The sequence below is a fragment of the Aethalodelphis obliquidens genome, unplaced genomic scaffold (assembly GCF_003676395.1).
Source record: "Aethalodelphis obliquidens isolate GAN/ISIS:26980383/991018 unplaced genomic scaffold, ASM367639v1 scaffold3, whole genome shotgun sequence".
Classification (NCBI taxonomy): Eukaryota; Metazoa; Chordata; class Mammalia; order Artiodactyla; family Delphinidae; genus Aethalodelphis; species Aethalodelphis obliquidens.
In genome coordinates this window covers 15,641,100-15,666,470 of record NW_020837947.1, presented here as the reverse complement: position 1 = coordinate 15,666,470, position 25,371 = coordinate 15,641,100, and the positions used below count along the sequence as shown (strand labels likewise).

The window sequence follows — 25,371 nt, the reverse complement described above, 5'->3', positions numbered from 1 at the left end:
TCTGCAGAAAAGATTCAAAGGTGATTGTTAGCTCTTTCCTAAAGTGAAAGAAAATTTGTCTTCTTAAACAGGAAGGACCTATAGTAAGAATCACAATCATCGGCATTAACTCAAGAATAGGGAGGTATGGTTTAGGGAGTATCAGGTGTGAAAATTAAGGGTTTAAGTTAAACTAGTCAGCAGTCAATTGAACAAATATCAGAATAGGTAAAATAAGCTGAGACAGCATTACAAAGGAATATTGTACCCAGAACCAGGATGGCAGATTTCTGTCATACTCTCAGCAAGGCAGACACCACTGGAAAAGTATTCATTTTGGAAGTCACACTTTAATGATGGCCTTTATTTTTTAAAGGGAAAACAAAATTGTGAGTTTAGTTCAATTCAGGCTAATTCAGGGCTTACTATGTATCAGATACTGTGTTAAACATTGTTCACACAACACTAAGCCATGGGCCCTGTTCTTGAACTTGTGGTCCAGTAGAGGGAGACAGGCTGCTTAGCAAATGGCTGTAAGCACAATATAAGCTCTGCACAATGGGCTTTTGATGCCGAGTACAATTTAGCCCAGATTGTCAGAGGCCAGGGAGAACTTTCTTGAGAAAATGACACCTAAGAGGAGTCCGGAAAGGTATGCAGGATTTAGCCAAGAAGGGCAAGAAAGGTGGGGAAGGGAACCTTGCCCACAAGAAACCATTGAAGGGATTTTAAAAGTTTACCCCAAAGAAGCTACAATACGTAGTTCTGAACATTTGAATATATGATGAAAAGAATTAAATTTGTTTTTTGTGGCTCCTGAGAAAAGAAGACAAATGGAAGCAAATTTCAGTTCAGTATGTGAAAATTCATTTATTTAGTTGAACCTTATAGTAAAGTGCCCCAACAGAATGCAAATTCGATAAAATGGTGTTTGGTTCCATCTCATAGGTTCACATGATCATTTCATTAACCCAGAATAATGATTCTTTTTTTATACGATTGTTTTGGATCCCACTCACACACTAAAACCCTGCTATAATGCAATATCAATTACAGCTATCCAAACAAGGAGGCTACATTGGGAAATGGGAAACTTTATCATGGTATATTTTCAAGTAGAGGTTGGATGATAATTTGTTGGGGGTGCTGTGGAAGTTGATTAAATTTAGTATGGAGATGCCCTCCAAGATATCTTTCACCTCTGAGATCCTACAGCCCTCAAAAGAAATTTTATTTGATAGTTTCATGAATAAAAGCAGTGAGAATTAACAAATTCATAAATTAGGGTTTTATTTATCAATAAGGATAGAGAAGTTTCTATGTTTCTTATTAAGCCTGGCAGAACTCTTCAATTGATAGAAAATGTTACACTATTCAAATGTACTTCCTTCTACTTATGGTTACAAATACCCTTAAATCAAATCAAAGCTTCAAACTTCAAACTTGTTTCCATTCCAAGCTAGTATGCTAAGCCTGTATGTCTGGTTCCCCCCCTCTACCAATTACTTACTGTAGTGATCAAGGGAAATTGTATACATTGCTGCTGGAAACTGAGAAGGGTGCTAACAACGTACATGTAACCTTCAAACTTTTCAGCAGCAGATAATACGGATCGAAGCAGAGGCACAACAAGTTTGCCATTCACTGTACACGGAAAATGTGCCACCTGGGAGCTAGGGTCTTCCAGTGATGAGCTCAACTCTGGGCCATTCAAAGCAAAGATGTTAGCCTGCCGAGTAGAATGGGAGGATGCCTGTACCGGATGAAGAGAGGGACACTGTAGCTTAGGCTGCAGCAAGACATTCATACAAAGGGAAATATAAAGTCAGAGGAAAATTCTTAGCTATATTTTTATTATTGAATTCACGTGTTGACTGCTAGAGAATGTGCATCTACAAATATAACATGTATATTTCTTTTTTTTTTACAGAAAAACTATATACATTGATGGATAGAAGACAGTATGAAAAGAATTGTCTCTCTTTGAGATTAAGTACTTACAATTTTCTTTTGACTGTCTTTTCTACAATGAATGACTTTTGTAATAACAGAAAGTTTTAAAAATTAGCCCCAGCAATAAAACTATAAACAGATTAAGAATTCCTATCAGCAACGTTTTCTTTCCTTCTCTGATTCTTTGGAATTCAAAGTTACTAATTATCTTCAGTCGATTTTTTTTTTTAGGCTGTGCTGTGCAGCATGTGGGATCTTAGTTCCCCGACCAGGGATCGAACCTGTGCCCCCTGCATTAACCACTGGACCGCGAGGCAAGTCCATTCAGTCAAATATTTTTGAGCCAAATATATATAAAACAGCAGATGCATATATGTATTCCATTTTAAAATGTTAACAAAAAACAAAATCCAAAAAACCCTGAGGTAAGGTGGCATAAAAAAACTGCAAATATTTATTGGGACGGAAAGACAAAACTTCATAGTAATTATTGTTGGAATTGTAAAGTAAATAAACATACACTTCAATTGTGTAATAGGAGTGATTTGTCATTAAGGTCTTAACAGTTCAATAATGCATTTAATCTAACAAACTTTAGAAAGACAATATCATAAAATTGTCTTAAAACACTGCATGTTAGGTCATCATTAACATTAAAGATAAAGATGGCAAAACTCTGTACTCCTACCACATCATCATACTAGTCTCTGCATGTTACCTATCAAATTTGTTTGTAAGTCAGCTCATTTATCAATGTCAAATCCTATCTTACTGCACAGTGTCCAATTCAGCAATTTTCAACTACGTTGTAAAACTAAATAAAAGCAAAAATCCTTAGGAAAAATGTACTTGTCTTTTTTTCTTTTCAAGAGAAATAAAGTTGGGTCTAAGGAGCTGACGGAGTTCTGTTCAAACCCATTCCAGTAAAGGAAACTGTCAAAACATTTTTACCTTTAAAAAAATTTGAACACTACAAAAATTTTGCCATTTTTGTTCTCAATTCTTTCTGAAAAAAGTTTACAAAAATTATTAAGTAAATAAAATGTGGAAGAACTGAAGAAAATACTTGTGGTAAAAAAGAATAAATACTAGCTAAGGCCACCAGGGAGGGGTATACCCCACACACCGTTGATAAAAAGGATAGGAACCCATTGGTGGTTTGACATTTTTGAGGCCTGCAACATCAACAATGAAGAGTTGGTTCCATGAGCTGTCCAGAATTGTGCTGAAGGCAGTGCATTTATCAGCACAAGGATCCCTCTGATGTTCTTCCACACGGTCCAATTCTTTTGCCATCAGTCATTAATCAGACTCTAGCTACTAACAGAAGAATATTCAACTAACAAAGGCTGAAACTGGGCATCAAAATTAACAATAGTTTATGGATGCTTCCCCTGCAAATTTCCAATAATAAAAATTTGCATAGAGAAGCTGGAATTTGAAAGGCTATAACTGTATGTTTTACATGAACTCTTTTAGTATCTTCATGAAAAAAGTTGTCTAGTAACATAAATTGCTTCTGCATCGGTTCCACAAACAAGACAAGGACCTAAAACATCCAAACTGTTCACAGACAAAGTCCTGTTGGGAAGCAAGCTTGTGATTTCAATACGGTCTTTGGCAGGGTCAGTGATGAGCCAGGAGCTTATAAGAGATTGATGAACATTAGCTTGGTTACTAATGCTATGAGACAAAAAAGTACTATTTCTTCCTCCTGGGAAAAGAAAAGAAAAGGTGAAAACTTCTTTCAAGACTAATTTTATACTAGTAAACATCTGAAATTCTAATACTTAAAAAAGGCGATGAATATATATTGGTTTTAATTCTCAAGAATAACTGGCTGATAATTCCATTATAACACATCACCATTTTTGACTAAAGGCTTAGTCAGTGATATTAAATACTCAAATTTCCATGGGATAATATGGCTATGAAACTTGAAATCTTCAGCAAAGCACAAGATTCATTTTGACCCTGTCTTCCTGTTTATTCTTTAACGGAAAGTCTCAGAAATGTACCAAAATGCCTAGAAGACAAGTAGAATAAATGTAGATAATATATGGAAATCAAAGTTCTTAGATAATCAAAAAATGAAAATTTCTGGATGTATTTCTACATGAATATTTCTAAAAATATATTTACTTCTATATGTCTAAAAATATAATCAACTTGCTTTAGATCTCCTTTTATTCTTTGCCTTTATTTCAGGTAAATGTTCTTAAAAGTAGAATTTAAGAACACTACCAGATTATACACTTTTATGTCTGACAGTGCTCTTCATTTAATGCAGGATTAAGTGGGGGCAGAAGCAGTATATTTCAGTTTTAGCCTTCATTTGAAATTTTCTTTCCTTTCAACTTTCTGCCAGATCAAATACAGACAGATTTCATTTACTCAATAAATGGCTGAGTACCTACTCTATGCCAGGCGGTGTGCTAAGTGCTGGGAATACAAGGCAAAGTCCCTCATATCTTGAAGCTTAAAGATTAGTGAGTTTAAATCTTGCTGATTCTTAAAGCCCAACTCAACTTCCTTCTCTAAGAAGCCTTTGAAGATGACTCTAGTTCATGCTTCTCTTCCTTCTGGAACCCTCAGCACTTATACGCACCACTAATAACTTACTACTTTATAACACTTCTTGTATGATTTAACTTTGCATGCCCCCTTCTCCATAACTAAATTAAGTATTTCTTAAGGGCAGGTTGTATAGATTATATTTATTTTACCTTTTCACAGTGTCTAATATTGTTCTTGCGATACTAGGCACAGAATATAGTAAATGGCTCTTTCCAGTCTAACCAAGGTTCTTCAAACAGTAAAATCTCAAAGGCAAGATAGTGGGGGTAGGGGAAGAAGAAATAAAAAACCAAGTGCTTAGCTAATCCTTATTATTTATTAGAAACTAATAATATTCTTAGTTTCTCCATACATGCAGTTATTAGCATAGACGTGCTGCATGCTCTACACATGCGACACTTCTCCAGAATTTTTCTGGAGATGTTTCAGATTTTTCCTTCTTAGTTTTTGTTTACCTTTTACTGCTCCTATATTTTATATTACTCTTGAATACTGTGAAAATTAACATTAGAACCACTGTGCTAAGTCTCCTCCCTGGTCTCCCTGCTTCTGCTTTTTCCATCCCTCTCCCCAGTCTATTTTCTACACAGTCGCCTAAGTGATTCTTTGGAAACGTAAGACAGATCACCCCACTCCCCTGCTCAAAATTCTCCAGTGGCTTTCTGTCACATTCAGAACAGAACCTGAAGCCCTCATCCCTGTCTGCAGAGTCCTCCGCAGCTCCTGCCACCTCCGCACACTCCCGGCCTGCTGAACTGCAGCCACACTGGCCTCCTTGCTGTTCTGTCTCAGGCCCTTGGAATTGGCTGTTTCCTCCACCTGGCACGCATTCCTGTGACTCGTGCCTCCACTTCCTCAGGTCTCTGCTCAAATGTTCTCCCTGCCAAGCGGCCCCTCCTCCGCTAATTCTTCATCCTCCTGTTCTCTTCACTCTTCTTCATAGGCATCAGGGTATTTGGTCCAGATCTTTTCCTTCTTGCTGTCTCCTTTCCTACTTTGCTGTGCTCTACTATGTCTCGCAGGGACAAACTCCTTTTTCCAGGCTCCCTTGCCATCTGCCTTCCAGGCAGACCCTGCCCATGGGAGGCACTACTGTGGGTGACTGGAAGGCACTACTGTGGGTGACTGGAAGGCAGACGGGGTTGGGTGGGGGAAGGAAAAGGCTCCAGGTTCCTGGCAACGACAACACAGCCTGTAATTCCAGCCCCGGCTGAGGTGGCACCTTTTCTGCTGATCCAGAACCAACTTGGACAGCACTTCCAACAGTACAGCAGAGGTATTAACAACTGTTGATTTCTGGCATTCCTCTTTTTTTGCTATTTGCTCTTCCAGCATCCCTCCCATTCCCTTTTGTTCTGCTAGCTCTTCTAACACACGTGAAACCAATTCCTTCTAAATCCAGGGTAGTTTCTGTTTTTCTGCTGGGACTTTTACTGAGACATTATCTATCTTACTTACTGTCTACTGGAATATTTGCTCTATGAGCCTCGAGGCTTTTCTGCTCACTGTCATGGGCTCTAACACCTAGAAGAGTGCCTAGCACGTGGTAGGGACTTGATAAACATTTGCTGAATGAATGAACAAATAAACTTTGGAACCACAGACAAACTCAAAAACAAGAAGGTTAGAAAATGCAAAAAAACAGAAACAAAAATACCTCTTGATTTTAAGTGTATAGTTTCTGGCTGACCTTTACTTACCTCTGTCTTTAATCAGGAGACAGGGCCTTTTAGTCTGAGGAGAAACCAGTACCTTAATACATAAAAGATCAACTTTGGTCTTGCCATACACCCTTGACAATGTAGTATAAGAGAGCTGTCAATGCCTATCCTATGGCATGAGGGCCCACAACAATGTACTCACAAACAAGACCCCTGGCTGTCCGAAGTTAGCCAGCTAACAGCATTTCTAGTCATCAGCAGTACAGTGGTCAGTAGCTGACAGTCAGATTTCAAGCCCTGTGATACTAGAATTTACCTTGAAGCCAGAGAATGGAAACATTTTGTCATTCCTTAATGTTAAAAATACGAGAATTTCTAATTTGGTATTTAAAAATATAATAAAATTACACACAAGAATCTTCATTAAAATTTTTTACCTTGGTGAAAGAGTGATGATTTCTCAGGTACATCTGTGGAGGCATCCCAATGCCAGAGAGATCCATCTTCAGAACAAGTAAATAGATGATCTGGGTTGGATGGGTGAAAGTGAACTTCCCACACTAAAAGATAAGAACCAAGAAGCTTATTCTTGTGTAGATTAGTTGAACAAACATCAAAACCCTGTCTCTAGGCATCACCTTCCATTAACCTCCATCACACACCTTCAAACTCCAAGCCTGTGATAAAAATCAAAGGCTTCAGGATCAAAGAAAAGACGTAACTCTCCAAATGGCTAAAACATGTAGATAAGACAAAGAAGTCAAGTAAATCTACTTGTGTATTGGGCCAGCAAATGAATGAAAATAAATGCTAGTCATTTGACCTATTACAATTTTTCTATGGAAAAGTATGACAATGGAATAATTCTGAAAAGATTTTTTGAAAATTGTTAAGTTCTCTTATTTTCAATTCCTGTGTCATTAACACATGAAGGTTATATTATTGGAAAGAGAGAGAAGACCATAAAAGTAGAATACAAATGAATTTCTAAGAGACATAGTCCAATTTTGGCTCATGCCAAGACTCTGGATTCTTCTGGCCTGTATCACAGAAATAGCAACTAGCTCCCAGCAAACCAAAACCTGGAAATGCTCCAAAAATCTGGATCCGGTTTCAAATGAAAGACTTAAGAAGCCAGCTTGGGACTGGGGACTCCTCAAGCTCTAAACTTTAAGGGAACTTTGTGTGCCAAGAGGTATCTGGGAGCCAAGGACTGCCCAGGACGTCTTAGGAAGACAGCTGCAGCATGAAGGTGAAACAGTAGTCTGTGAACAAGGGTTTTCGTGATTCTGGGTTAGGTAACCTTAGAGAGGCAGCATAGAAAGTGCTCAGAGTGTAGCATAAAAAGTGCAAGGCACATGTTTGCAAGCTGGCATTTTCAATCTGACAGTTACCACAATTAAACACGCCAGAAAACAAAAAGGTCACCTTCCTCCGGAAAGGAATGTGTGCTGGTGAGTCCCTGTGTAAAGTACATTCATACTGTTTTATTAAAACAAAGTAAAATAAAACAGCCTATACAGCCATTAGCAGACTGCCCAAATCTGGATTCTTATGTATTTATATACTTTCAAATTAGAAAACAAACCTCTATAAAACATCTTATTTCTAGCCAAGAGTCAAGATGAATTCAAAATACATTACAAGCCACTATACTGTGTGTTTTGTTGAACAATACAGGCTGGCGTTTAAAAATGGGCTGGTGAGAAGAGATCTGAAAGTTTGTAGTTCTAACTACCACTAGGTTAGCAACAACAGGCTCTAAGGGCACACCTATTTCTTTTTATTCTTTTTACCTGGACATAGCCATACCTGGAAGAGGGAAAAAGTTTCTATTTGCTTCTTAAATATAATCTTAAAAATCATTTATCTTTCCAAAGTATTAATAATGTGAAACAAACTTAGAAGTTGCAATACTGGTATAATGTTTGCTCTTCTATAGTTTTACTGAAGCATTAATACCAACTTCTCTTAAGTCAGAATTTAAAACTATAATCCACCCTGACGTGGTGATAAAATGAAAAATTTCCGTTCAGCCAAAAACTCTCCACCAAAATCAAATGACAAACATGAAAAACAAGGCAAGAGCCTATATCTTTTGTTCTTGTTAAAAGAAAAAAAGAAAGAAGTACAATAATAAATCGAAGAACACACAGATTAGCAAATATAAAAAATAACAGCCTGCATTTGCATGGGAAAAGTACATTCTCACATACTGGTGTGGCAATATAAACGCGTATTATTTTTATGTAGAACAATTTGACAACATGAATCACAGCTTTAAAATTATGCAAACTTTTGGACTCATCAAGTCTATTTCTAAAAAACTATCCTAAGAAAAGAAGCACATAAAGATGAATATGTAAGGACAATCACTACGGTTTTGTGTATAATAATCAAACATGTTAAAGAATGTAAATTTCAAATAAAAAGGGATTAGTTAATTATTATAAATTTATACAATTCAGTAAAAAACTCTGCTGTAGAATGATCCGTAGGTATCATTATGGAAAGCTGCTTATAATACATTGTATAGCTCACACACCAAAAACTTATGTATCACCACAATACTTACTTTCAGCTTCATGAGCCTTCAGTAGAGACACGGGCATTGTACCTTGTCTAACATCCCAAATACTTAACATTCCATCCTGACCACCGGTAGCTACAACATGCTGCTGGTTGGGATGTCTATCAACACAGTGGAGTGGCACTCGGTCACCAGTCCTTTAATGGGAGATACAATGACTTCACACAGTTGTAAAGTATAATTTATCTTTGAATAACCTATGAAACCTGTTTCTTTCCAGTAACGAAACGATAATTTTGTGGCTGGAGCTACTGGCTAAACTTAAATCATGTCAAAAAACTGACTACGTTAAATATATCTCTAAATATTAAAATTTTGAGGGGGAATTAAAAGCCAGAGTTATTCATTCTCTCTTCAATTTGGACACATAAGGAACAAGATAATTTGATGGTAAGATATGCAAAACATTTCCATTTCTTGGCTTTTGAAAGACATTATATATCAACTAAACAGCATATTCCTTACTTCTACTCTACCTTATTTAATGCTTAGTTTATATAACTTTTTTTCCAGCTTGACACATGCTATTTTCTAATTAGAGAAGAGAAGATTGCACACATAGAAAGGGGATTTCTGCTCAAAAAAATATCTTGGATTGTATTTTTCTCCCAATCACATCTAGAGTGTATTATTAGTAGAATAGAATATTCTATTAATATATTAATAGAATATTCCCACTATTAATAGAATCATTTGATGAGCAAAAAGAAGTTCCCCATTAAATAACATAAACTTCGAAGAGATTAATATAAACTTCTGAATCAATACAACAAATATTTACCAAACGCAGCATGGTACTATCAAGCCCATCCAACTATACAGCTGACCCTTGAACAACATGGATCCACTTACATATGAATACTTTTCCACAGTGCTACATGAGCTGAGGCTGGTTGAATCTGCGGATGTGGAACCTCTGATACAGAGGATTCCACGTATATTGAGGGCTGACTATAAGTTATACAGGGATTTTTGAGTGTATAGAGGGTCAGTGACTCTAACCCCCTACATTGTTCAAGGGTCAACTGTATTTGCTTTATCAAATTTAGTCAGAGATTATTCTCTTAGCATGCAATTAAAATACAATATGGTTTAAAGTCAGTTGCTATAAACAGTCAAACAAATTTGTGTCACACTACTGAAATTACAAATCAAAACTTACAGTGATAATATCTGAGAGGGCTCATTTCCTTGTTGTCTAAAATCCCATATTTTTAACTGTCCAATTGAATTTACTGTAAGAATCTCAGGAGTTCGAAGGAAGGTTACAGCATGGAGTGTACTGCTATCTGCATTGTCTACAAATGAAGAAAACAGCATTGTGTGTTAACAGGTCCCCCTTTTCCATGAAAATTTTAAATTGCATTCCCTCCACTGATTGAAATATTACAAATGAAATTTTAAATAAGTCACAGTTTAATTTCTATAGAAAAATGCAATAATATACATGTTAAAATGGACTCTCCTTTAATAGAAAAATTATATCACTCACAGGACATCTGAACTGTTTTCCAAATGGAGGGCTAAGTTTTCACTTATTTCTCTATTTCCACTTTAGGTTGTTACCCTCCATTTCTGAGACAGCTGTTCAGGTTCCTTTATATCCAACTTTACTTCCCTCTACTGCTTAACACAGAACCTCCATTCTATTGAGCCAAACACCATTGCTTCCTACAGAGCTCATTCTGACCTATATTATTCTGCTGACTTATCTCAAATCTATACATCTTTATCCTCATCAGCTCTCTTCTCCTCCATGAAGTCCTTCCTGATTGCTTTAACTGTCCTTTTCCTTTTCATAGTGTGTTTAAACTTATACCACTTAATTTACTATACACTTAAATTGTTTTGTGACCCTCGTCCAAACTGCCACCAGGCAGTGGTCCCTAAAAGCTAAACAAATAGTGTTCCTCAGAACTAAAAATCATAACAACACAACACACTGATTCATGGGCTCAATCCAGACGTTCTGATTTAGGAAGTCTACAGTCATGGCCTGTTAAAAATCTCCTCAGGCAAGCCTGTGCAAAGTATGGTTGAGAACTACTACACTAGAATAATCCTTCTAAAGCATGACACGGGGTACATCACCCCTTTGCTCAAAAACTTTCAATGGCTCCGTAGTTGCCCACCTAACAAAACGTAACCTCTACAGCTGTGCATTAGATTCTTCACAACCTGACCACAATTTACCTTTCTTGTTTCATTTCTTACTTCTCCTATACAAATATCTAAAGTCAGGTCAAACTACACTTTCTGTCATTCTCTGAATGGTCTTACCCTGCCTCCATGCTGTTCCCTTTATCTGGTGTGCCACCTTTTAGTATTATTTATGGTTTGGAACCTAGATTAAATGGATTGCCACCTGCCCCTCAATTCTTTATCTGTTAATCCCCTCTGGCTCTCCTCTCCACAAATTTCTTTTTCTTCTAGTCACTCCTTCATACAGGCCTTATCAACATACTGTCTTGATAAAGGGATCCTGCTTTGTATATATTTAAATCCCTCAAACACCTAGCATTGCATTTACTTAGCACATGGTAGCTGCTCAATTACTATGCAATAGACTAAAGAAATAGGATTTTTCTTACCTATAGTTCTTATAGCTTCCTTGTGATCAGCTCTGAAGAGATTTATTCGACCATCTTCTCCAACTGTGACAATTTCTGGGTTGCTGCACACAACACCTGTGCATGGTGCACTGCTACAGGAAGGACTGCCTGGACCCGTGTGGTAATGAGCTGTTGTCCACTGCTGGCTGACTGACAGAGTCTACAGGTCACAAATGAGGCTATGATTAATCAAAGCAAAGCTCCAAAAAACTAGAGCTTTCCCCAACTAAAACTGTGTCTCACACCTTTCTAGAAACATAGTAACTCTTTTCCCTTTGTATTTCCAAGCATTAAGGTCTAGAAACTACTTCCATTAAAGCTCTGTATATACCGGATTAGATTCAAAAGAAACGCTTTTTAATAACATCCCAAACTTATCTCAAACTAAAGAAATGGTTTTTAGGTATCAGGTAATTATGTGTTCAAAGGCAACTCTAAATTCTTAAGGGGGCTGGCCTACATTTAAGAGAAAATCTCGTAGTGCTTTCCAAATGACTCCATTAAGAAAAATAGTTAAGACTTCCCTGGTGGCACAGTGGTTAAGAATCCACCTGCCAATGCAGAGGACATGGGTTCGAGCCCTGGTCCGGGAAGATCCCACATGCCGTGGAGCTACTAAGCCCGTGCGCCACAACTACTGAGCCTGCACTCTAGAGCCCGAGAGCCACAACTACTGAACCCGTGTGCTGCAACTACTGAAGCCCATGCACCTAGAGCCCGTGCTCTGCAACAAGAGAAGCCACCGCAATGAGAAGCCTGCGCAACACAACGAAAGAGTAGCCCCCGCTCGCTGCAACTAGAGAAAGCACGCGCGCAGCAACAAAAGACCCAACGCAGCCAAAAAAAGAAATAAATAAAAAATAAAAGCATTGCTGAAATAAACAGTAAAAAAAAAAAGAAAAATATTTAACTAGACCTGGCTCTTGTATTTACTAGGCATGCCTATTAGTAAGATGACCTTGATTAATCCCCAAATCTAAGTAAGCATTCTCTTCTCGCAACTTAAAACTTTTACTTCAAGAGGGCCTATTTTAAAGGACTGCCCTTACCACTGTGCTCTGAAGATCAGCAGTAAGGCTTTGGCACACACAAGAAAGGCATTGTAAAAAATGTCAAGCCTTCATATAGTATATCCTCTCTTTCAATTGAAACCTAGGTTCTATCTGAAGCAAAGTAGCTGTTCCTGTTCTCTCTCATGATGCTTGAGCTAGAAAATGTTCTTTCTTTCTTCAAAAGACCAGACTAGGATCTTAAAAGAGAATTACAGGAAAAGTACTTGCCAGAATACCATATTGTTAAATCTAACCTAAGAGGATATAAGAGATCCCCAATTTGAATGAAGGATCACACAAACATGGTTCTAGAATTAATCTACTAAAAGATGGGTAATACAATGATTTTTCCCCTCCATGTTTTAAGACTATAAAACTTTATTATTTGTGTCATTATTAAGTACAGTCTTCTTTAAACCTTCCTAAAAAAAATTAAAATGCAAATTGAGATTTCAAACAAAAGTTCTTTACCTGGTTATTCGGATGGTGAAGGAAAACTGTTACACATCCTGTTGATGAAGCAGCTACAATTCTTTCCTGGTCAAAAAACTAAGAAAATTCTTGCTTGTTATAGATTCATAAATATTAGCAGGGAGGAAGCCATTTGTTTGACTCAATTAGTAGTATAACAATTTTAAAATGCCAAGAGCCTATAAATGCTAAGCAAATAAAATGTGAGAGTCAAAATTCCATTCCCACCACTTACTACCAGCTTTGAGACCCTGGCCAAGTTAAGTTCTCTAAGCCTTGGTAAACTTGCAAAACAGAGAACTAATCCCTGCTAGGCTGTTATGAGAACTCAAAAAGCAAAAACATGTAAAGTGCCTTACACAGTATTTGTCACATAGTACATGCTCCAAAGATCTTAGTCTCAGTGTTCTCATTAAGACAGAGATAACAGTATTTGATTCAACAAGCATGCGATGAGAATGAAATTAACTTATGTAAACGGTGCTTGGCAGATAGTAGATGGTCAATTAGGCAAACAAACAAGCTAGGATTAATTCCACATCCCCTTCCCCAGTCCTGATTCTGCCATTAAGCAGCTATATGATGTTGGCAAATCATGACCTATAGGGAACTCAGTTTCTTGTAAACCTGGGGTGAGACTAGACAAACTTTAAGGTCCTTTACATCTCTAAGTGTAAAGATCACTCTCAGTTTTTTAAAAGTTAGCTTTTGGATATTACACAGACTTACTTGTAAATCCATTACATCACCATGGTGTCTGATATCACACAATAACTGATGGTCTCCTTCAAATCCTCCATCAGAGTCCAAGTTCCCAAAATCTCCAATAGACCACAGTGAAACATAATTTTCCTGTAAAGCAGAAAATTTTATCTTGAGATGAAATATATGTCAAACTCTCCGAAATTAAAATTTGCCCTGCCTTCAATCAACCTTGCTTTAAAAGCATCCCAGGCAAATGGAATGATAATCATTAAAAAAGAGGAGATACGGGGCCATCGATGGCTCTGAGGTACAAGGCAACCGAGCCTGAAACGTGCATTTGGGGGACAGAGAAGGGCGAGAGGAGCCAGAAGACGAGAGAGTTCGCGCGCCGGCGGCCGGGGGCTCGGTTCCAGGAGGGAAGGAGGAGGAAGGGGCTTCCCAGGCCGGGAGCGGGGGTACCTCATTGTCCCAAGAGCCCGTGGCGAAAGTCTCCACGGTCTGCAGGCTCCCCGGAGGTACCGGTCGCCAGCGGGTCTTGCTGATTTTCTGTGACACAAACTTAGCATAAATTTCCTCCATGCCGAAAGCAACCAGGCCAGGGACAGCAAGAGGCACAGAGCGCGCCACTCAATCCCGCCCCTTCCCGCTGAGCCCTGATTGGAACGGACCGTACGAGGGACGGTGGCTGCAGAGAGCCAATTCTCCTCTGTAGGCAGTGCGGGAACGAACCACCAACCCTCAAGTGGGAGGTAGCTGGGACGCCCTGCCCCACCCAGGAGGCTCTGAACCCAGGCAAGGGTGTTTCCCGTTCTTGTGCTGTAGGACCTGCTCCTAATCTGCAAACGATATAGAAACACCGAGACAATACATTTGTGCAATAACTTTGCAATGTAAGACAAATTTAAGAGCAAAACCAAAACAAAATCAATGCAAGAGAAACGACCTAGTAGCCACACCTAAACATTGTCTTGCATTTCACCGCGCATAGAAAATATTCAAAATTCATAAATTCTCCTGGAAGTACGTCCGTCAACGTACCAATTTGTTATTCAAAACCTCTCCCTCCTCGTCCCCCAAACAAATCCTTTTCTTCAACGTTGTTAATACACACTGTCAGAAACTGGGGTTGCAATTCTGAGGACCCCAGTTCTAATTTGGACTCCCATTGCCTCTGTGACCATCCTCAATTCATTTATGTATATAATTAAGAATGATTTTTAATTGTGACGTCGACAGCTCAGGAATCAGAGCCTTAGGTTCCTTCGTGCTTTTGATTAGACCTATGATACACTCTCCCCTGCTTTCACAAAAATTCCTCTTAGAATCCTGCCCATCTTTCAAGCACCCGTTCTTTCCTCTATCTTTTCCTGTTACTCCAGCCCATGATGATCTAAATAAACATGTCCCTTAATATCTAGACCACTAATAGCACTTATATTTTGCCCCCTGTTGCTAATTTTCTTTTGATGCAAATCTCCCCAATTTGAATGTAAATCTTATTACATACAAGAGGTATGACTTATTCATCTTAAAAAAAAAACTCTTTTATACTATATTCATAACTGTGTTGCTTGTTTCTTTAAAAGGGGCCATGATTTCTTTTCTAACTGATATTGGCAGTCCTATTTCCTAGCCACAGCTTATGGAGGCACCTCATGGAAATGCAGTCCATCTAGGTCAGCTTTAGAGAGTTTTCAGGTTCTTATTGAAAGCTGACTGGTGTCGTTTTGTTTTGTTTTTAACTGGAAGACTATTAGGGAACAGCAGAGAAATGAAATAGAAAATTATTAGTCCCAAACTGACAATTTTATTCCCAATATTGAAGTAAAGAATACTGTTTCATTTATTATCGCAGAACACAGGGAAATAATATATAAGTATATTTAGGATTGGAAGTAGACTAGATACCACATTTGCTAAGGTCTGGTTAGAATACGAAAATTGTTGCTGACGCATAGCATCGATGTCTTGACATAGCTTTGTTTCCTTCCTTAAAAGTGTATTGGACTAAATGTGACTGGATTCTTCCAGTCTCAGTTCTGATCAGGAGTCAGCAAGTTGGATGCTACAGGAAATGTTCCTTGTCAGCTTCTCACTCAATGTCTTGCACAGCTGATAGCAACAAACCTGGTGTCCAGTCTAACGGTGGAATTTGTGAGGCTTAAATAGCTGAAAACGCACACTTGTGTTGGGCGAATAACACATTCGCCATAGGATACTGTAGTATTTTTAACCAAGTGCGCTGTCCTAAGGAGCAAAGGATTCCCCACGCTCCACCCCCCCACCCCAGGTCTCGGTATTCTTCCACTCTCTGAATTTGTGCTTTAGAGTTGAGAACAAATCAGGGTCCCAAAGTCTCTGCTAACGAAACACTAACGTACTTGTCACAAGCCAGAGGCTGGAGTACTCGGGTTAGAGAAGACCTTTGCCCTCCAGTTCTATTAAGATTATCGAGGTTCCACCATAGGGAGCTCTGTCTCCAACCAACCTAAATATTAAGTCATTCATTGGGTTGGGTGAGGCAGGACGAAGGAAGCCCACCGTCTAACAATCTGGACAGATATAGGAGCAGACCCGCCGCTCTCAACAGCTGATCTAGCTGCGACTGCGAAGCCACCGGCAGCAGCGGAATGAGGTCCGCCCTGCCATCCCGCCACCGCGCTCGGTGACCAGAGCCGCAGTGAGGCTCACCACCGACCGCGCCAGGGCCCACCCCGCCTGACCACAGGACAAACTCAGCAAGGAGGCGTTGCGCAGCCCGAGGCCTCAGAAAGGCCACTCAGAGGTGGCGGTGTTGGTGGCGCTGACTCAGCGGGACCAACCCGCCACTCCCGGGCGGCCGCAGCGGCCCCTCACGCGGGCGGCAGCGCATGAGGCCACCCCCGCCTCCTGCCCCACCCGGCCGCACCCGAGTCCGCGCGGCGTCACAAAGCGCATGCGTGCCGCGGGGGATGCCGGGAGCGCGCAGTGGCGGCAGCGGCGGCGACGACAGTAGCAGCGGCGGCTACAGCGGGGACGCAAGCGGGGCGGTGACCGTGTGGGAGGTGGTCTCACTCTTGGGGAAGCTGCTGGGCACTGTCGCCGCGCTGAAGGTGGTTCTGTACCTGCTCCGGGTGTGCTTAGCGATGGCCTGGAAATCCGGCGGCGCCAGCCACTCGGAGCTAATCCACAACCTCCGCAGTAAGTGCCACCCCCGCCCGGTGTGGGGCAACTGGGGAAGGCCAGGCCTGAATCGGATCCCCTGGGCCGTCCGGAACGTTCCGTATACCCCTGTGCCTGCTGGAGGGCTTCGGCGCGCGGTTGCACCAGCGGTCCCGAACGGCAAGCGCTGGCGATTGCCTCCCCCGGGACCTGTCACTTATCGGCGACATGCACGGGAACTAGAGAGAAAGAGTCAGGGGCCGCTGCTAGTGGGGCAGGGGCAGGCGTCTCCCCGCGGGCCTGGGGAAAGGGGCGCGGCACAGGTGGTGGGGCTGTCACTCGATTCCGCCACCTCCCTGTCCGGGTCCGGCGGGCGAGGGGCGTGCCTTGGGGAGTGGGCTGTTGGCCAGGGCTCGTAGAGACTGGGCTGGAACTAAGGGGACCCCGCCCTCGACCCCCGCGTCTTCTCACTTCCTCCTCTGTCATATCAGTCGACCTAGCTGCAAGCTTTCTCCCCGGTTCTGCCTCCCCCGCCCTTCGTTTTTTCCTCTGGCGGGAGATGCCACCGTCTGATACTGGCGAGGGGAGGGAGAGGGAGATGAAAGTAATGTCATTGCGGATGCTGGGAGAAATTTCTGGGGCGGCTGTCCAGTGGAAAGCTTCGTGGGGGGCGGAGGAAGAGATAACTAGGCGATGCTCTTCCTGAGGGACAGCGTATTTCAGGAGCCTTTAGAGGTCCTGGGATCCAGGAAACGATTGTGTATGTGGAACGTTCAAACTTTTTTCAGGGCTACCATATGCTTTAAAAGCCTTGTATGGAAGTTTTTTTACACCATTATCTTTAGTAATTGTATTCCTTCCTCTGATGATGATTTTAGGGTGGGACCAGTGCTGTGTCACTTTCTTATTTTAATCGAAATGTAGTGTCGCCGTCTGGTCGGGATACCAGAAGGACGGCAGTCCATCATACTCTCACTCTGGTCAGAATTTATAGCACTCTTCTTTGCACTGACTTTGCAAATAATCACAATCCTGCCACGTGGTATTTTTAATTGTTATGGATTATTTAGCTTTTCATGTGTTTGTCATGTTTCTTAATTCGATTTGTAACCTCCTTGATGGCTGGGGCTTTTTTTTTTTTGTATCTTTGAATCCTCAAACAATTTAATTTAATAATCATTCCTTTTTTCATAAATGCCAATTAAATATATATTATATGCTTGGATCTATACTAGGAATACCAAGATTAGTGAGAGAAATAAATAGTATTGGCTGGCACATGGTTAGTATTAATACTTAATATTAGTCATTTGACTTTTTTTTTAACCAGTATTTAAAACTTGTTTCCTTAGCGTTTAGTAATGAATGTTTAGATTTAAAAAATCCTGTCAAGCATTGCCAGTATTCACTTTATGGAAGGATATTTGATTGGAAGTGGAAATTTATGTGCTGAGACAATATTAAGTGTGATTTAGGTTCCCATGGATCGAACAGCAGCTCAATATGTTGTAAATATTTTAATAAAATTTCTTCAAATGATCTAGTGCCTGCTAGTACAGCATACACACCTGAAACATTCTGTACTTGAATTGTGATTAAGTAATTTTCCACCTGTAGGTTATCGCAGTAGACACTTGGCTGTGGCAGAAATTGTAATCAATCAGGCTCTTAAAGTCTCTCCTTTCTGGGCCAAATTTGTAGTCAGCCAAAACTAGATCTTTTCCCAGTGGTTTTGTAGTTACTTTAATGTATTGCATTACTATTCTTAGCTGAAATTTCTAAGGATGTTTTCCTATCAGAAAATTTAATGAGAAATATTTAACATACATGGATGTTGATATTGTGGATGTTTCATTTTATACTAGAGCTATGATTGGTAAGAGGAAATAAGAGTGCTCAAATTGTTTAGCTTCTTTTGTGACACTTGTGCAACTTTAGTTTCAACTTCTTGCTGAATTGGTTCTAGCCAATAGATTCCTTTTTTTTTTGGTACGCGGGCCTCTCACTGTTGTGGCCTCTCCCGTTGCTGAGCACAGGCTCCGGACGCGGAGGCTCAGCGGCCATGGCTCACGGGCCCAGCCACTCCGCGGGCATGTGGGATCTTCCCAGACCAGGGCACGAACCGTGTCCCCTGCATCGGCAGGCGGACTCTCAACCACTGCGCCACCAGGGAAGCCCCAGATTTCATTTTTATTTATTAGTTTGTTACAACAGTAATATTTGTTCAAGGGAGAATTTCAGTTGGCACAAATTGAAAATTTCTCACTCTTTACAGGTTATTCCACCCTTGTGTATTCTTCCTAAGACTTCTAACTAAATCTTTAGAAAAAGATTAAAATGTGATTATGCTGATATTGAAGTGAAAAAGGGTCTGCAAATTGGAAGAGGAAGCAAATTAGTTTTAATTTTTTTTAACGAAATAAAGTTCACGATTGGTTTCATTTTAATATTATTATAATTATTTTATTGAAAATACCTACTGAGGCTTTTCTTTTATAAAGCATAATAGAAATGATTGTTTATGATTTCATACTTGATATATCATTTACAGAGTACTTTAGACTCTAATGGTACATCTCATAATGTCTCATAGCTTATGTTGTGATGATAAATGCTCTTAAGTGACTGAGAACAGTGGTCTAAAACTTGAGCATGCTTCAAAATCTCCAGGATCATCTGGAGAGCTTGTTAAAACAAATTAAGACAGATTGCTGGGGCTCTTGATAATTTGTATTTCTAACAAGTTCCTAAGTAATATGCTCCTGCTGGTCTGGGGACCACACTTGAGAATCACTGACATAGAGAACTGAAAATTACAAGATTAAACCCTGCCAGTGTTGTAGTTGAATCAGTTTTATGCTTTAAAATAAAATTTTAGGAAAAAAGTCTGTAGCAGTCCTGCCCAACAGAGCTGCTTGTAATGTCTGTATCTGTGCTGTTCAGTACCATAGCCGCCAGCTACATGAGGCATTGAGCATTTGAAATGTGGTTAGCACAACTGAGGAACTGGATTTTTGTATTATTTAAATTAAATTTAACTACTAGCCACATGTTGGACATTACAGGTCTTTAGAAATGAAAAGTATTATTTTATAATTATAGGCTGATAAGGTACTCATGAAACAAATTAACTTAATTCAAAACAACTGTGAGCCTACTTATTCCAGGGAATGGGACAATTCAAGTAATGTTTATATTAGAGTTTATTTTCTACTTTTGTTGGGATAATTTCACGCCATGGTAAAAGGAAAAGAAGGGGGCAGGAGCGGATGAGCTTGACAGAGGTGGTCTCCTAGAGCAGGGATGTCCAAGCCAGAGTGTTTGTGGAAGGTGAACTCTTAACAGACTTCAAATGCTGTACTGGCCACTTAAAACAAAGCTAACAATTGTTCTTTTACCTATTTTATTTTTGTAAAAAAAATTCAGTCCACTACCCTAATCCATCAGTTATTTCTACTTATATTTCCTTTGCATCCTTGATTGTGTCATTTTGCATGTATAATGTATATAGAATTTGTCAAATCAGTCAACTGATATTTGACTATCTTCTATATGCAAGACGCTGGGGATACAGCAATGAGAAACAAACATCTATTCTCTCTTGTAGCTTACTTCTTGTGGGAGCAGACAAATAAAATATATGTTCACATGATAAGTGGCAAAGTAAGGAAGGAGGATAGGGCATATGGCGTAGTAGGTTTGCAGTTGTAGGCAAGAAGGCCTCACTAAGGTGTCATTTGAGTAAAGATTTGGTGACGGGGAAGAAATTCAAGCCATGCAGGTAGAGCTGGGGAACAGGCATTCTAGACAGAGAAAATAGAACGTGCTAGATTTGGATTTGCGGTGTAGGAGAAAGACTGCAGTCGAGGATATGACACTAAGGTTTTAGACCTGGGCAATGGGAATGATTTGCCATTTTCTGAGTTGGAAACGAGTGAGCAGCAGGGATTTTGGGGGGGTGGGGGGATGCAAGGAAGTGTGGGAGAGCAGGGGTTTATTTGGGGAGATGTTTGGTTTGAGTTCCTTATAAGACATTAAAGTGGAGACCTTCTTCAGTAGGCACTTAAATTTGTAAGCATTATGATAATTTATAGTTTTTGTATCCTTATTTATCTCTGCAAATAAATTGAAATTATTCTTATTCTATTTAGAGTGTCAGTTCTTATCAACTAGTAGCATAAATACTGGAAAAGAGAATATTCTATTAGTTTTATCATGTGCATTCATGGGCCAAAGATAGCCAGGTAATAAGATCCTAAGTGACTTTTTTTCAGAAATTTGGGCTTCATTTAGAATGCAGAAAATACTTCCTCATTTTAACTTATATCAAGTCAGTCTTATGGGTATATACTAGTAAGTAAACTTACAGTGCATTGAATAAGATTTAATAGGTAAGATTTTGAGGGAGAATTTTAATATCAATGTGTCTACTTAAATTTAACTAAAATTAAAAATTCAGTTCCTCAGTCATACCAACCACATTTCAAGAGCTCAGTAGGCACACGAGGCTAGTGGCTGACCTGCTGGACAGTGCAGATGTAGAACATTTCCATTATCATAAGAAGTTCTATTGGGCAGCACTAAATCCACATAATAGGTTGTATTACATTCTATTCAATGTGATCTTAGTTCCATTGTGCTGTTCCACATATTTTTATTAGTGTTGCACTTAGTTCTGGCCAACATGCTTTAAGCATAACAGTGAAAAACCGAAGATTATCAGACAAGAGTGGTCAAGATGACAAGAGCATCAGCATTTTATATGATGATTTGATGAGAATGGAGGTGGTTTGATTTAGCAATGAGAAAGTTACAGAGAGCAGTAGTGTTTAAATATTTGAGGGAAATCATGTAGTAGAGGGTAAAACCAGGACAAATGGGAGGCACATTTTGGCTCATTATAAGGAAGTATTCACAAAGCTATCCTAACAGTCAAAGATTTGGCTTTGAAAAGTAGTGTTTTCTGTCACTGGATATGTTGAAGCAAAGAATGGTTGACCATTTCACTGTAAGGGATATTGTGGAAGAGATTTGTCATCTGCTTTCACTGTATACTAGACCTCTCAGGACCCTTCCAAATCCAAGATTCTGTCAATTTAATCACATCATGGTTTGCATGAAATCACCTGTGGGATATGTATGTTGGGGGTGGGTGGGTGGGTGTGTTTTAGGAGAGAGCCACAGAAGTTAACTTTTGGTTACCTATATTTTAGAGTTTTGCATAACGTTTTAGTTTGTCAGAGATGTGAGGAGTGCAGGGAACATCCTCCTTTGAGAAATAGTGTCAAGATAGTTAATTACATGTATTTATTAAGAATGATAATGGTTTAGAGAAAGATGTATTTTTTTAATTAATTCTTATTGGTGTATAGTTGCTTTACCAATGTTGTGTTAGTTTCTACTGTACAGCAGAGTGAATTGGCTATACGTATACATGTATCCCCTCTTTTTTAGATTTCCTTCCTATTTAGGTCACCACAGAGCATTGAGTAGAGTTCCCTGATCTATACAGTAGGTTCTCATTAGTTACCTACTTTATTTTATTTATATATTAGTTTTGGCTGTGTTGGGTCTTCATTGCTGTGCGTGGGTTTTCTCTAGATGCGGCGAGCGGGGACTACTCTTCGTTGCGGTGCGCAGGCTTCTCATTGCAGTGGCTCCTCTTGTTGTGGAGCACGGGCTCTAGGTGTGCGGGCTTCAGTAGTTGTGGCTCACGGGCTTCAGTAGTTGTGGCTCGCAGGCTCTAGAGCACAGGCTCAGTAGTTGTGGCGCACAGGCTTAGTTGCTCTGCAACATGTGCTGTCTTCCTGGACCAGGGCTCAAACCCGTGTCCCCTGCATTGGCAGGAGGATTCTTAACCACTGAGCCACCAGGGAAGCCCATAGTTATCTATTTTATACATAGTATCAATAGTGTATGTATGTCAATCCCAATCTCCCAATTCATCACCCATCCCCCCTGAGAAAGATGTATTTTTGAATAATCTCTGGTCTTAGATGATATGCTTTATCATAACTTGACATCACTTAAAATTCTTCTTTGATTATAGTGTGAATTTAAAACTAATCCCTTTCAGATTTTCTGTATGGAGAGTGTCTCAGGCTCCACTTAACCTCTTATCACACCTAATCATTCTAGATGGGAAATAAAAGGGGACCATTTTGTTCATTTCTTATTGTTTCCCCTGGCATTTTGTTAGTGGAGAAGAAATAGAGAGTAGATGATTAACAACCACTCAAGTCATAAAACTAATATAATTATGTAATATTTCTTTTATTGAGATGTAACTTTGTAACAAGTTACTTACAGAAATTTAGAGAACGTTTTTACATGACTTGAAATCCATCTGCAGCTTATTTTCTTACCTGTGTTTTCAGTGCTTCATACCAGCACAGGATCTCTTCTTTCTCCATCTCTGCCAGGATTGCTTCTAGTCTTCTATTCTCCCAGATCAAAAGTCTTGGAATAGTTATTGATTCTTTCAGACTGTCCCCAAATTAACTCAACAGTCATTACAAATACCTTTCATAGTCATCCCTTTCACTGTATTTTCACTGATACTATCCTAGCCTGGGTTCTTAGTTGTCACTTGGAGTGATATGCCTTCAAGTGTCTGATTGGTCATCACACTTTCAATTTCTCTCCTCTCAGGTTCATTCTACACATTATACTGATTGTCCTAGTGTACTGCTCTCTGTTATGTCTCTTTTCTGCCTAGACTTCTATTGCTTACTGTATCAATTGTAAACACGTCTTGCTTAGCTTTCAGGCCTTTTAAGGGTCTTCTACAACCTGTTGCCACGCTCCAACCCAATCCTGTTCTTCAGACTGATCTCATTTTACAGATACCTTGTGTTTTAGGGTACCTGTTCGTCTGCTGTAATAAAGACCAAAATAACAATGGCTTAAACAAAGTGAAAGTTTCTGTTTCCTGTAACAATCCAAGTATAAGCAGTTCAGAACTAATATGGTGGTTCCATGGTCTTGAGGACCTGGGCTCCTTCTTTCTTGTTGTGCTTCCTAAAGTCTTTCCCTCATCTACAAAGTTGAAGATAGTTTACCTCCATCCTTTCCATATTCCAGCTGGTGGGGAGAAAAATGGGGAAAGGAGAAAATGCACATTCTTTTTAAGGGCATTATCTGAAGTTGCATACATAATTTCTGCCTGTGTTCTCATTGACAAGAACTTAACCATAAGGCTACACGTAACTACAGAGAGGCTAGATAATGCACCCAGTTCTACCACTGTGAAAGAAAAGGAGTACCTGGGGCTTCCCTGGTGGTGCAGTGGTTAAGAATCCGCCTGCGGATGCAGGGGACATGGGTTCGTGCCCCGGTCTGGGAAGATCCCACATGCCGCGGAGTGGCTGGGCCCGTGAGCCATGGCCGCTGAGCCTGCGCGTCCGGAGTCCGTGCTCCGCAACGGGAGAGGCCACAGCAGTGAGAGGCCCGCGTACCGCAAAAAAAAAAAAAAAAAAGAATCCACCTGCCAATGCAGGGGACACGGGTTCGAGCCCTAGTCTGGGAAGATGCCACACAGCAACTAAGCCTGTGCTCCACAACTACTGAGCCTACACTCTAGGGCCTGCAAGCCACTACTTCTGAAGTCCACGCGTCTAGAGCCCGTGCTCCGCAACAAGAGAAGCCACTGCAATGAGAAGCCGGTGCACCGCAACGAAGGTAGTCCCTGCTCCCCGCAACTAGAGAAATCCTGCACGCAGCAACGAAGACCCAATGCAGCCAAAAATAAGTAAATGAAATAAATTAAAAGAAAAGAAAAGGAGTCCCTGCCACATCTTACATCTTGCTCACTAGAGCAAATACACATTGTGTATACATCTCTATAGGTACTATCCATCTGTGATAACAAGGTTAGGACAATTAAGATTAATTTTCAGTCGAGTGACCATGTGTACATGTTTAAAGATAAAATAATACAGAAGGGTTTATAATGAAAAATAACAATTGCTTGCCCTGCTCCTCCCCGCTCCCAGACTGCCTCGAGTGAACACTTTTAACTACATATTTGGGTCTTCTGGTGATTGTCTTCAGTCTCTAAAGCATATGCTTAAACTGCTATTTCTTTATCAACTTTACACATCATCTACTGACTTCTTGCCAAGATGGAGGAGTATTTACACCCTCTAAACTTACTCCCTTCCCCACATACAATTATACCGTAATTTTTGCTTCCTCTATTGTGGTTACCTTTGTAACTTTGAGTAATATACTTTAACCTCAATTTTTTGTTCCATAATTTATAAACTGACACTATCCCTTAACCCTTCCACTTCGTAAGAAAGGGTACTCATTTTCCAACTTATTAGGGGCTTTTTTTTTTTGCGGTACACGGGCCGCTCACTGCTGTGGCCTCTCCCGTTGCAGAGCACAGGCTCCGGACGCGCAGGCTCAGTGGCCATGGCTCATGGACCCAGCCGCTCCATAGCACATGAACCCGCGTCCCCTACATCGGCAGGCGGACTCTGAACCACTGCGCCACCAGGGAAGCCCCTAGGGGCTCTTTTATATTGTCAGAGTTGATAGCATTTCATTTTGTTCTGAGCAATAAATAAATCTTCATTTTGTTGATTTTTGTGTTGAAAATTAATAACCATCATCACAAACATTAA

General features: G+C 40.1%; 2 protein-coding genes across 5 annotated transcripts in view; one reads left to right on the top strand and one right to left on the bottom strand.

Moving 5' to 3' along the window:
- Positions 1-1,811: 1,811 nt before the first annotated feature.
- NUP43 (nucleoporin 43) lies at positions 1,812-14,216 on the bottom strand. 2 transcript variants are annotated; one of them, XR_003428129.1, is made up of 9 exons: positions 14,060-14,216; positions 13,625-13,747; positions 12,896-12,973; positions 11,352-11,532; positions 9,923-10,058; positions 8,746-8,897; positions 6,608-6,730; positions 6,210-6,486; positions 3,543-3,646 (listed from the first exon to the last, which is right to left on the bottom strand). XR_003428129.1 is itself a non-coding variant. In XM_027083631.1 (8 exons), exons 1-8 carry the CDS (start codon positions 14,177-14,179, stop codon positions 3,417-3,419), a joined length of 1,143 nt encoding a protein of 380 aa, XP_026939432.1. In that variant the 5' UTR covers positions 14,180-14,216; the 3' UTR covers positions 1,812-3,416. The 2 variants fall into 2 exon arrangements, 1 of the variants encoding a protein (XP_026939432.1); XM_027083631.1 differs by lacking the exon at positions 6,210-6,486 and having other exon boundaries at positions 1,812-3,646.
- A 2,157-nt stretch (positions 14,217-16,373) lies between these two features.
- PCMT1 (protein-L-isoaspartate (D-aspartate) O-methyltransferase) overlaps positions 16,374-25,371 on the top strand; it is a 46,725-nt gene continuing 37,727 nt past the window's right edge. Inside the window, exon 1 of one of the 3 annotated variants that reach the window (XM_027083637.1) lies at positions 16,374-16,780. In XM_027083637.1, the coding sequence (XP_026939438.1) occupies positions 16,471-16,780 (310 nt within the window). In that variant the 5' untranslated portion in view covers positions 16,374-16,470. The remainder of the gene's footprint in view (positions 16,781-25,371) is intronic. The other 2 variants (XM_027083636.1, XM_027083641.1) reach the window with 2 other exon arrangements.